The sequence below is a fragment of the Ornithorhynchus anatinus genome, chromosome 11, assembly GCF_004115215.2.
Source record: "Ornithorhynchus anatinus isolate Pmale09 chromosome 11, mOrnAna1.pri.v4, whole genome shotgun sequence".
NCBI lineage: Eukaryota > Metazoa > Chordata > Mammalia > Monotremata > Ornithorhynchidae > Ornithorhynchus > Ornithorhynchus anatinus.
Genome location: NC_041738.1, coordinates 54668755 through 54682060, shown reverse-complemented (window position 1 = coordinate 54682060; position 13306 = coordinate 54668755). Strand labels below are relative to the sequence as shown.

The 13306-nt window shown below is 56.2% G+C and overlaps 1 protein-coding gene across 1 annotated transcript in view; it reads right to left on the bottom strand.

Annotated features, from left to right (window-relative positions):
• DSCAML1 (DS cell adhesion molecule like 1) overlaps positions 1-13306 on the bottom strand; it is a 202033-nt gene that overhangs the window by 11981 nt on the left and 176746 nt on the right. The window contains exons 13-19 of the mRNA XM_029074382.1: positions 12163-12259; positions 10628-10756; positions 9013-9180; positions 7548-7618; positions 3939-4179; positions 1133-1279; positions 403-558 (exon numbers count right to left, since the gene is read on the bottom strand). Coding sequence (XP_028930215.1) covers positions 403-558; positions 1133-1279; positions 3939-4179; positions 7548-7618; positions 9013-9180; positions 10628-10756; positions 12163-12259 — 1009 coding nt within the window. The remainder of the gene's footprint in view (positions 1-402; positions 559-1132; positions 1280-3938; positions 4180-7547; positions 7619-9012; positions 9181-10627; positions 10757-12162; positions 12260-13306) is intronic.

The window sequence follows — 13306 nt, the reverse complement described above, 5'->3', positions numbered from 1 at the left end:
GAGAGATGGCAGAGTCGGAGAGATGAGTGAGAGAGACAGGGAGGGAGTGTACATGTGTGTGTATGCGCTCGTATGGGAGGGGCGAGAGGTTTCCCAGCCCCATTTCCTCTGGCTGCTGTCCAGGGGCCTCCCAAAACCTGGTGGGATTTGAGGTGGAAAAGGAAGAGGACCCGCGGCTTGTCCCTCTCCTCGAGGGGGGATAAGGCAGAGGATGCAGAGGGAGATAGGACAAGACCCCCTCCGCCCCCCGGCCCGGCCTCTCCCCTTCTCCCTCACGTTTTCTAGACCCGAAGACCAGTCCGTTCGCCCCAACTCCTGCCCCCTCTCCGAGCTGTCTGGGAAATTGCAGCTCCCTGCCCCGGGCCGGACGCCGCGGGGGGCGGGGAGGAGAGGGTCACTCACTGTCTTCCTTGGTCTGGATGTAGAGGACGCTGCTGCGGACCCCGTCCCCGGCCTGGGTGTAGGCCAGCACCTGCACGCTGTAGTTGGTGAACTTCTCCAGACCGCGCAGCTCCACCCGCTCCCGTCGGGTCGTGATGTTCTGCATCTCACCCCACTCTGCGGGCGAGGGGTGTGCGGGGTGGGTGTGGGGAGACAGGGGCGCCCTGAGATCTGCCCCCACCCCCCAAATGAACCAGCGGCCCCGGCTCCAGGGCCCTGAGGCCAGGCAAGGGGAGAATCCCAGCCCAGAACCAGGACTGGTCAGCACGAGCCTGACCGAGCACCTCCCCCATCTCTCTACTTCTCCAGGGGAGGGGTCGACCTGGGGGCTGTCCTTTCCTGGATGTGAGAAAGGGACCCACCTCTTTCACTCCCTTCCAGCCTGCCAAGCAGCAGCGACGAATCTAGTCTACCGGCTCCACCAAGCTGCAGCCATGATTGGAATCTACCAGCCCCAATTCTAATCTACCAGCTCCTCCAAGCAGTAGCCATGATTCGAATCTACCAGCCCGCCAAGCACCGCTGCAGGTCCAGCTGAGGACTGTCTGAACGGTTGGTGAACAAGGGTTCTGACCCAATGTGGCTGTTAAAAACAAACCGCGGTATGCAGGGCGGGGCCTGCCCCCTCCTTCCCTCCCTCCCCCTCGCCGCCCAGGACCTGCCCACTCGGCTCTCCCGCTCAGAGACTCACCCCCATCCACATAGAGAGACCAGAAGATGACCCGGTAGCCCCTGAGCACCCCGTTGAGGGTGCTACGCGGGGGTTCCGCCCAAGAGATGACGGCCACATCAGAAGTGATGGACAGGGCACGGACGTTCTCCGGAGGCTGGCTGGGCACTGGGCAGGGGATGAGAGAGAGGCAGACACTGGGGAGCCCTGAGCGAGGCACACAGGGCACAAGCCCGCTAGCCAGCTCGGCCGGCGGAGTGGAAAGAGCACGGCACTGGGAGTCAGGAGGTCCTGGGTTCTAAACCTGGCTCCGCCACTCGTCTGCCGTGGGACCATGGGCAAGTCACTTAACTTCTCTGGGCCTCAGTTCCCTCATTTGTGAAATGGGGATTAAGACTGTTAACCCCACGTGGGGCAACCTGATTACCTTGTCTCTGCCGCAGCGCTTAGAACAGTGCTTGGCACATAGCGCTTATCAAATACCATTATTATTATTATTATTATCTGTATCTCAGTTCCCTCATCTGTAAAATGTGGATTTAAATTTTGAACCTCATGTAAGACATGGACTGGGTCCAATCTAATTAGCTTGTATCTACTCCGGCGCTTAGCACAGTGCCTGGGACTTAGCAAGCGCTTAACAAATACCATTATTATTATTACTAAAAATCTTCAGGCATTAGGTAAAGCAGAAGATGTGTGTGTGTGTGTGTGTGGCGGGTGGTAGGCATGAGAGGTTGGGACGGGGGTGTTGAGAGGTCATCTAAGTCATGCCTCTGCCTCCAGGCAAGACCCTCCCCAGTCCCAACGTGTTTCTGCTGATTGTTAAAGGCCCAGAGATGGAGACCCTTCCACCTCCCACACACCCTCCAAACAAGAAGCCTTTCTTGATGCTTTCCCACCCGGTCCCTCTTCCTCGCTCCTAGTCCCGCTGCCGTCAGAGGAGAGAGATGGGGTGCGGGGATGTGGGTGAGGAGATCAAGATCCAGACGGGCTTTGGGAAAGAAAACCTTAACGAACATCATTCGGGACTGACGTCCTGATTACCAGGGTCCCTCTGCCTTGCCACCCCTCTTTCAACCCCGCTTACTATTTTCGCCCCCTTTTAGAGCCCCGGCAGGGGAGTCAGAGGACCTGGGTTCTAATCGCGACTCTGCCAATTGTTTACTGCTTGGCCTAGGTTGAGTCACTTCTCTCTGCCTCAGTTTTCTCGTCTGTAAAATGGGGATTCAATACCTGTCCTCCCCCCTACTTAGACTTCTTAGCCCCACGTAGACAGGGACTGTGCCCATCACGATTAATTGCACCTACCTCAGGGCTCAGAACAGTGCTTGACACGTAGTAAGTGCTTAACAACTTCCATTATTATTATTTCCATCGTGATTACCCCAATCCCGCCCGCTGCAGCATCCATCTGCGGGTCCTGAGGTTGCCCCCAAGGGTGATTGTTCGTACTGGGGGGTGGGAGGTGGAGGTGGGGCACAGTGGCTCCTGGACAATTGCGGGCTCCCCCCAGACCGTAGAGCCGATTGGAGTCGAGGGGCTGGAGAGCGGTAGGTGGAAGGGAGGTAATTGGATCCCACTGCCCCACTAGAGGCAGCTCTAATTTTTATGAGCATTTAAGCGATAATACATCATCCTAACGATCCTCTTTGAGAATGATTATTGTTTCATATTACTTAGGTGTAAAAATATAAGCACCGTGTAATTAGGGACCGAGCGTAATAAACTAATACAGATCGCCCGTTCGAACAAAATGAAGGTAATATAATTACAGAAAAGACACCACTGCTAAGACAGGGGCCCTGAACGCCCCTCGAGGAGCACTAATATTGCCAGGAAACGATCAGGATTTGACAGGCTAACGAGGGCCTTAATTAAGGATGAAAAACTGCTGAGCAAATGCGGCCCGACGCCTCTCCCCCACTACACACGCACACTTTGTTTGGGAAACAACTCCGCCGGCTCCTCACCTCCCACCCCCCATCCCGCCCCCGGATTCCGTGGCAGGGAGGAGAACCTGTGTCCTTCTGGACCCCGCCCCTCTGTGGGGTGTATCATTTCTACTGCCACTATTACCGATTTTCTTCCCCACAAAGGCCAAAGGCCACGGAGGGTGAGAAAAACGGAGATGGTAACACAGAGACAAAAGAGACAGGCTTGTTTGTCTCTTTCTCTCTCATTCTCTCTGCATTTCTGAAGCTTTTTCTCTTCCTCTTAAGGAGAGACGGAGATGGCTAATGAGAAATCGATGAATGGTAAAAAAAATAAATAAATGGTGGTCTTTGTTAAGCGCTTACTATGTGCAAAGCACTGTTCTAAGCGCTGGGGGATACAACGTGATCAGGTTGTCCCACGTGGGGCTCATAGTTTTAATCCCCATTTTACAGATGAGGGAACTGAGGCACAGAGAAGTTAAGTGACTTGCCCACAGTCACACAGCTGACAAGTGGCAGAGCCAGGATATTTACTGAGCACTTAGTTTGGGCCGAGCACTACAAGATGGGTAGAAAGAAACCCAGTCCACAGACTCATCATGAGAAGGGGTTACTGAGCTGGCAGTACCAAGAGACCAGACCACAGTCACTTGCCTGGAAGCAGGGGGCTGGACCGAATGACTGTCCCAACTCTGGGAATGGGGAATAGCTAATACCTTTCAGAACAGAGAAGGAAGGAAAGCCCTGAGATAAAGAGTCAGGAGACCAGGGTGAATTCGCCCTGCTGGGAGAGGAGGGACCAGGATGTGGGGAGGGAAGAAGGGACATTCCTGGATTCCGGCACCCGCCTTCACCTGCCCCCCCGCCCACTGCCCGCCCTGTGCCCTCACCATCCTCTAGTGTGGTGGCGTTGATCTCGCTGGAGGAGGGGCCTGTGCCGGCCCGATTGAAGGCCTGGACCACCACCCCATACTGGGCGAACTTCTTCAAGTTGTCTAGGGTGTAGACCTCGCTGTCCCCCGTGGCCTTCATCTCCACGATGCTGTATTGCCCGTTGCTGCCAGGACTGTTCTCGCGATAGCCGATCTGGTAGCCTCGGATCACACCGTTCTGCAGCTCCTTCTTGGGAGCCTAGAGGAAGGGCGGGAGAGGCCGGAGTGAGCACAATTACTCTCTGGGGCAGCTCCAGGCTCCCTGTCGGATGAGCCTCCTGCCAGGTTCTCCCGGTCTGAAAGAATTCAGGCTGCAGATAAGTCAGAACCTTCCTAAAATCAACCCGCCATTGGTATTTATTGAGCGCTTACTGTGTGCGGCGCACTGGACTAAGCACCTGGAAGAGCACAACACAAGAGAGTTGGAACAAGTCAGACCTGTCCCTGATGCCCCTCGTTCTGGCCGCTTTGCCAGGGTTGTGCTGCCCCTGGGATCCTGGAGGGGAGAATGGCGGAGTCCAGTCGGCTGGATCAACTCTGCCCATCTAAATTTTTGCTTGTTTTTTTTTTTCAAAATGGTATTTGTTAAACACTTTCTATGTGCCAGGCACCGTCCTAAGTGCTGGGGTAGATACAAGCAAATCAGACTGGACATGATCCATGTCCCACCTGGGGCTCACAGTCTTAATGCCCATTTTACAGATGAGGTAAATGAGGTCCAGAGAAGTGAAGTGACTGCCCAAGATCATAGAGCAGGCAAGTGGCGGAGCTGGGATTAGAACCCTGGTCCTTCTGACTCCCGGGCCCATGCAGAAGGCCGAAGGCCTATGGTAGTGTGTGTGTGTGTGTGTGTGTGTGTGTGTGTTTTAGGGGGTGGGTGAGCTTCCCTACTGCCACTGCCCTCATTCCCCCTGGACTCCTTGAACCTGATCACAGAGCTCAGTGACCGAATGGAGTTTTGCCCCTCTCCCTCCAAGCACTGGGAGGAGATAGACCTACACTTCTCCCTCCCCTAGGGGCCAGCCGCTCTGGGAATGCAGGTGGTGGTGGTAGGCTGGCCTCGGAAGAGAGAAAGGAAGGGATGGAAAATGGGAGAGGGAGGGAGGAGAGAGGAAAGAGGAGGAGGGGAGAGAAGGAGGGAGGGAGAAGAGGGGAGCGCTGTCTGTCACTGCACCTGGGGCTGTTGAAGAGCTAATGAGAAATCTCAGCCAATCAGGCCTGTCCTTCTCCTCCTCCTTCTGCCCCTTTCCTCCTCCCCAAATTGGAGAGAGAAAAAAAATTAAACCAGCAATAGCCTACCCACAACACACAGTCTTCCCGCCCTCACTTCCACCTCCACCCCCAACCCCACGCCCCGGGGCCTTCAATCAATCTTAACAATATTTCTCTGAAGCATTAAGAAATCAATAGGGCTGATTGCAAATTTATGTTATAAAGCCAGGACGATCCATCTGGCTGAAAGAGTCTTAAAATGAAGTGACTTATCCTTCGAGTGAATCTGTATTTTTCATTAATCTGTTTCTTGGTGCTAAAAAAAAAAATCTCCAGTGTGGCCGGACTTAAATTTATTGACCGGTTGGTTCATCCTGAAGTCCTAACTTTCTAATCAATTTTATTTTTCATGATGTGACTTCTGAGAAATAAATCTGATTCTAAACTTTATCGACCTGGGCGAGGGAGTTTGTAACCAAGTGTCTCCACGTTTCACATTTTGATCCACTCCTCTTTCACCCCCGCCCCTCCCCGACCTCAAATCCCCACAGGATAAGTACAGGGGGAAGGAAAGGGCTGATTGAGTGGAAGGGAGGGAGAGTTGAGGTGAAGGGGGAGGGTTGAGAGAAAGTGAAGGGCAGAAGGGAAGATGGAGAGGGGAGAGAGAGAAGGGGAAGGGGAAGAAGAAAAAAGGGGGAGCAAGGCGAAGGCAGAGACTAGAAAGGGAAAAGGAAAGGAAGAGGGAAAGGGAAGAGAACGAACGGGGTGGAGAGGTGGAAGGGGCAGGGCGGAGAGAGGGAAAGAGCAGGGTGGGAAGGGAACAGAGTGAAGAGGGGGTGGCACGGATGAGCCAGAGCGCTCATCCGGGTGTAGACTAAAAATCTCTGATGATCAGATCAGAACCTCTGGGATTTGGCCAGTTCGTGGAATCAGGACTTGCTCGGATCATGTTTTTCTACGTTACCAAACCTTCCCTCCGGCTAGTTGGAAGAACTGGGTGACAGAGCCGATGCTGACTGCCGTTTGTCCAGATGAGAGCCACCTGATTCACTGTCCCCAGGCCACTGTCCCCAGGCGCTGGACAACCGGTGTCCCTCAGGGGATGGCACAAGTCTCGCTGAAGGGGGCCGGGTTTACTGGGAGCTCTGAACCAATCCCTGCTTTACTCCTAGTTTCTCCTGCTGGGGGGAGAACCGCCCCAACGATCCTCACCAGCCCACCTCTTTGGGGACCGAGAGGCGACCCTAGGAAATGGAAATCTCAGACTGGGTGGGCTGGACCAAATATGTCCAGGGAAAGTGCTGGGGGGTGGGGGAGGAGACAGACGTGGAGCCCTAAGGCCTCCTAATACTTCGATTCAGCTGTTTCCATAAACTCTACCCTCCCTAATTCTGTTGGCTCCTGGGTTAGCCACAGCCTCTCCCTCACCTCTCCCGACCCCAACAGCGCCAGGAGCCTTAACAGAATCCATCCCCCAAGGAAGTTGTGCAGGTGGAAACATCTGTGGGTCCAAGAGGAGTTGGATTGGATCTACAGGTGAGGGATCTAGGCTGGGTCACTAGGGGAGAGTCATGAATGGAAAAGGAAGAGTCAGGGATGTTGGGTGGTCCATGCTGAGTCACTGAGGGGAGAGTCAGGGATAGAGGGTAGGGGTGTTGGATGGTACATGCTGGGTCACTGGAGAGAGAAAAAGTGATGGGGAGGAGGGAGTCAGGGATGGAGAAAGCAGAGTCAGGGGTGTTGGATTTCCCATGCTGGGTCACTGGAGAAGAATCATGGATGGAGAGGGGAGAGTCGGGGATATTGGGTGGTCCATTCTGGCTCACTGAGGGGAGAGTCAGGGATGGAGAGAGAAGGTCAGGGATGTCGGCTGGTCCATTCTGGGTCAGTAGAGGGAGGGTCAGGGATGGAGAGGGGTTTTGGATAGTCCATACTGGGTCAATGGATGGAGAAGCAGACTCAAGGGTGCTGGATGATCCACCCCTAATCCCGAGGTTGGATAACCAGCACAAAGTCCCTCCCAGGGTCCTGGTGCCCTGGCAGAGATAGAGTCTCTGGCGGGACGAGCCTCGGGGCCGACTCAGTAATGGTACCACTTGTGGACCCCGGGGGAAGGCGAAATTTGAGGAAAGTCAGATCTGGCCCTCACCTCTTCTCCTGGAACTATGAAGGCAAAAACTCTCGAGTCCTGGAAAACAATCATTTCCTTTCTCCCCAGCCCAATCTCATACATTCGGGGCCCCCCAGGGTGGGGCGGAGGGGCGGTTTGGTGCGGGGGGAGTCCCCATCTCAGAGCCTGGCGGACTCGCCCTCCCGGGTCGACCAACTGAATTGAGCGCTCCGGGCCCCACGTACCTTCCAGGTCACCTGGATGCTTTGAGAGGTCACGGGCTGCAGGGTGACGTCCGTCGGGGGGCCGTCCGGAGCTGGAAGGAAAGCACCCAAGGGAGTCTGAGCCCCCGGGGCGGGACGGGGGCGAAAAGCAGAGGGGTGGGTCCGAAGGAGGGTGGACAAGCGCGCCGGCCGGCCTGGGCAGCACCAAGGCCGCCTCTTCCCCGGGTTTCGCACCAGCCTCAGCACCGGGGACAGTTCCCCTCAGCCCCACGTGCCGCTCTGGGAAAGTAGGGAGCAGGAATAATATTAATAATAATAATTATGATGGGATTTGTTAAGCGCTCACTCTGTGCTAAACACTGTTCTAAGCGCTGGGGTAAATACAAGGTAATCAGGATGCTCCGCGTGGGACTCACAGTCTTCATTCCCATTTTACAGATGAGGTAACAGAGGCACAGAGAGGTGGCTTGCCCAAGGTCACACAGCAGACAAGTGGCGGGGCCGGAATTAGAACCCACTTCCTCTGACTCTTAAACCCGAGCTATTTCCACTAAGCCACACTCTTTCCCAATAGGGGGTCTCCATGGGGAGAGGGAAGGGTTTCCAAGATCTGCCCCCCCTCCCAAATCCCTCCTCGTTCTCACCCCCAGATCTCCTCCCCCAACCTCCCTCCCGTCACGCTGATTCCCTCACCCGGCGGGGACCGGAGATCGAGGTTCGGGGGTCAAGGGTCGGGTTCGAGGTCCGTGGGCGGGGATTCTTGGATCGGGGGTGGATCCAGGGGGCTGGGACAGGACTGGGGCAGGGGTTTGGGTCCAGGGTCCGGGGGCCGAGTTAAGGGGCGGGGACCCGAGGGGTCGGGGCGGGGGCTCGGAGCCCGGGTTCAGGGTCCCGGGGCAAGGGGCTGAGGGTCAGGTCTGTGGGGTGGGGGCAGAGGGCTGGGGCCGGCCTCGTTCTCCCCTGTCCCGCTCTCGACCTCTGGCCCACTTTTTACCTCTGGCACGGAGTGCCCTCCTTCCTCACATCCGCCAAACTAGCACACTTACCCCCTTCAAAGTCCTACTGAAAGCTCGCCTCCTCCAGAAGGCCTTCCCAGACTGCCCCTTGCCCTCCGCTCCTCCTCCCCTCCCCATCTCCCCGACTCCCTCCCTCTGCTCTACCCCCCTCCCCGCCCCACAGCACTTGTGAATATATGTACATATTTACAATTCTATTTATTTTATTAATGATGTGCGTATATCTACAATTCTATTTATTTATATCGATGTTATCGATGTCTGTCTAACTCGTTTTGTTTTGTTGACCGTCTCCCTTCTGTGAGCCCGTTGTTGAGCGGGGGTTGTCTCTATTCGTTGCTGAATTGTACTTTCCAAGCGCTTAGTACAGTGCTCCGCCCACAATAAGCGCTCAATAAATAGGACTGACTGACTGAATGAATGAAAGGGGCCGGGGTCCGTGCTAGCCCGATGACCCGGTCGACCCTCACCGGCTTCCTCGGTGCTGACGGTGAGCTCCTTGCTGGGGCCGCTGCGGCCGATCTTGTTGAAGGAGAACATTCGGATACTGTAGACGGACGCGGGGTGCAGGTCGACGATATTAGCTTGGTTGATGGTGGGCGAGATGTTGCGGGTGGACTGCTTCAGCTCCCACGAGTCTGCGGGGATGAGGAGGGCGGGAGTCCGGCGTGGGAAGATAACCCACGGGAGCCAGGCTGCTCAGGAGAGGGCACCCCTGGCACGCATTCGCCCTCGAGCCTCGCCAGGCCCGGCCAGGCACCAACCTCTGCCACATGCCAGTCCCGGACACATACCAGCCCCGGACGGACACCAGCTCCGGGCACTCGCCAACTCCAGACAGAAACTAGCCCCTGGCAGACACTAGCCCCGGACAGACAAAAACCCTGGACACACGCTAGGCCCGGATTCACGACAGACCCGGACGGACACTAGCCCCGGACAGACACCAGCCCCGGACAGACACCAGCCCCGGACGCAAGCCAACTCCAGGCAGAAACTAGCCCCTGACAGACACTAACCCCGGACACCCACCAGTCCTGTTCAGACACTCGCCCCAGACAGACACCAGCCCCAGACGGACGCATGCCGGTCCTGGACATATGCCAGCCCCGGACGTAGTCCAGCTCTGGACAGACACAAGCCTCGGACGGACATCAGCCCCACAGAGAGTCTCAAGCCCCGGACAAACGACAACCCTGGGAAGACACCAATCCCAGAAAGACACCATCCCGGGCCTAGGAAGGGAGATCAGCCCTACAGCCCTCTCCCCGGCCGCAACCCGGACCGCTTCTCTCCCCAGAATCCTCTCATGCAGTGCGATGCGGTGCTCGCCCCACCCCGTGGGGGGCCCGGAGCCGGGGTAAGACAGTGGGGAGAAGCCCTCAGGTAGGGGGCATATTCTGAGTCTGACACTCTGCCCATTTCTGGCCCACTGGGCTAGGTCCGGATGTACCCCTTGCTCCGGGGAGGGGGCGTCCAGTGGCAGGGAGGGCTAGGGTGTGGACAAAATTGCTTTGGGAATGAAACGGGTGCCAGAATCGAATCTCCTCGCTGGACCACGGACAAGCTTGGCCTCCCTCCTACTCCCTTGGGCGGGTTCGGGTTTGGGACGGGGAAGGGAAGAGTGCTACCTAGAAGGGGCTGGGGGGCATTTTTTCCTTTTCCCCCAAACATCTGGGCAAAACATACATTTACCCAGCCTCCCTCAGGGACGGTGTTCCTCTCTTTCTTTGCAAACAAAACTGGGGGGAAATCGCAGGACCAAAGAAACCCCTGCAGCTGCTCCCGACTCCCCCAGGACCCACAGAGTCCCTCGAGGACGGTTCTGCAGCACAAGCGGAGTTGAGTCAGCACCGACCTGTCTGCCTAGGATCGACCCCATCTAGGCCAGGAGCCCCCCTCCCGGCTGCCCCGGGGCACTCGGGAATCCCCTTTGCTGAGGTTTCCATGGCAATGGCAAGACTGACAGGGTGGGGGGCAGCTCTGGAGCGATGTCTGCGGGCTGGCGGGCTGGAGGAGCAATCCGTAAGGCTGCTGCCCGTCCTGTCTCAGCGGTGACCAGGGACGAGCACCCCCCAGCCCTACCCGACTTGTTCTTGTACTCGATGTCGAAGCCGGTGATGATGCTGTTTCCGTCAAACCGTTGAGTCCAGCGTAGATTCATGCTGCGGGCCTTGACTTCCCGGATTTCCAGCTCTGGGGGATCCGGAGGTTCTGGAACAAGAGGTCAGAGGTCACTTGGAATGAGACCCTGTTGGCCCCCACGGAACCACTGCGGGCATCCTGACCCCCTCTCGGCTCCTGACCGGTCCTCCAGTAATTTTTTTATTGGTATTTATTAAGTACTTACCATGAGTCAAGCACGGTGCTAAGAGTTGTATAGGCACGAGATAAGAAGATCCAATACAGTCCCATTCTCACATGGGGCTCACATTCTAAGAGTGAGGGAGAGCAGGAATCTCATCCCCAATTCAGAGGCGAGGGAACTGAGGCCCTAAGAGGGTAAGTGACTTGTCCAAGGTCACTCAGCAGACCAGTGGCAGCAGTCTCATGCTCTTTCCACTAGGGCACACTGCCTGTGTGACTTGGACCAGGAGCAGAATTTAGGCCCCTGCTGGAGGTAGCTGGGCCACTCGCTGACTGGTGTCTGCAACTGGGGTGGGGGCTCCCCTCCCCTGGGGAACTGGGTTGGCCTCTCAGCCATCTGGCGATTCCTCGGGGGGCTGCAGGAAGGATTGAAGCCGGCAGACTCCTGGCACTCGGGATGTGCCAGCCATGCCAAGTTGCTGAGGGCAACCAGGACTTCTGCCAAGCTCTGCCAGGCAGGGCGGGGGAAGGGCGAACACTTCCCTCCAGTAGGGGGAGCTCCCATCTCCTGCCTTTTCCACCCCAAACGGAAGAGGCTTCCCTCCTCACGTCTGCCCTCTCTCTTTAAGTGGCATTGGTTAAACGCTTACTATGTGCCAGGCACTGTACTAAGCGCTGGAGTAGATTCAAGCTAATCAGGTTGGACCCGGTCCGTTTACCATGAGAAGCAGCGTGGCTCAGTGGAAAGAGCACGGGCTTGGGAGCCAGAGGTCATGGGTTCGAATCCCGGCTCTGCCACTTGTCAGCTGTGTGACTGTGAGCCTTACCTTCTCTGTGCCTCAGTTACATCATCTGTAAAATGGGGATTAAGACTGTGAGCCTCATGTGGGACAACCTGATTACCCTGTATCTAACCCAGCGCATAGAACAGTGCTCTGCATATAGTAAGCGCTTAACAAATACCAAAAGTAGTATTATTATGACCACGAGGGATTCACATTCTTAATCCCCAGTTTAAAAAGAGGAAGTAACTGAGGCATAGAGAAGTGAAGTGACTTGTCCAAGATCACACAGCAGACAAGAGGCAGAGCCGGGATCGGGACCTAGGTCCTTCTGAGTTTCAAGCCCTTGCTCTAGCCATTAGGCTCTGCTGCCCTCTGGCCACCTGGTGCCTGTACAGATGATAGGGCCCGCACGGACATTATCTGGACTAAGGTCAGGGCTTCCTCCTGCTGGGTTGAGGGGTGCCTTCCCCCAGGGTGTCAGGTTCCTGAGTGAATACTCAGGGGAGGGGTGGAGAAGGGAGGTGGTACCTTGCACAGTGAGCTGGATCAGGCCCCTGTCCTCCCCATAAGAGTTGATGGCATGGCAGCTGAAGAACACCGAATCTCCACGGTCAGCCGGCTTGAGCTACAGGGCGGTGGGAAGGGAGGGGAGAAAGGAAATGATCATAATCCAGATTGTAGTATCTATTAAGTTCTTACTCTGGGACAAGCACTGTGGTAGACCCATTTCAATCAGACCCATTGTCCCTGTCCCACTGGGGGGGGGGAGAATCAGTATTCAGATCCCATTTTGCAGATGAGGAAACTGAGGCCCAGAAAAATGAGGTGATTTGCCCGGAGTCACCTAGCAAGCAAGTGGGGGAACTAGAATGAGGGACTCAGGTCTCCTGACTCCCAGGCACCTAGTCTTTCCACTAGGTGGCGCTGTTTCAGAGGGGTTGGCTCACACCATGGGTTGAGGGGGAGGGGGAAGGGACCCCTGAATCACAGCCAACCTCTCTCTGCACTAAATGCTAAAGAATGTGCTGGCTGCTTACCTCTCCTTGGCCAGTGGCCAGTACAGAGGTGGGCAAGCTAGTAAGTGGTTGTGTGGCCTGCAGGACTACAGCAGAGGAATCATGTCCACTCAAAAATGGCTCCCCAGGGTTGTAGTCCAACTTCTCCCACGGCCTCATCTCTCGCCAGAGGGACCGTGGCTTGCCCCGAGTGGGCCCAAGACTCCCCTCTCGCTCTTCCCTCCCTGACATGTCTATCTGAAAAGTGGGGGCCAGGGAACCCCAAGATTTGCTGTCCAGAAAGCACCATTCCCCACGAAGGAGAGGGGTCACCCCACCCTGGCGTGGGGAAAGGAACAAAGGCAGAAATCCACGGAGGCGGTGAAGATGGGTCAACACAGCCGAGCCTCGGGAATGATGGGACGATGGGTGAGGAGCTAAACGTGGGGAAGCCTCAGGTGCTAAGGTTCTAAGCAGGTCTTCAAGGCTCTAAAGGCGGGCAGGCTGCAGAGTTCTAACTCTGAGTATCTGATGGGTTATGGGCTTCGCGGTGCTGTGGCATTCTAGGCTCTGGGATGCTGTGGTATTCCTGGCTCTGGGAGGCTGTGGTGTTCCAGGGTCCAGGAGGCTGAGGCATTCTGGACTCTGGGAGGGTGTGCCTTTCCAGGCCCTGGGAG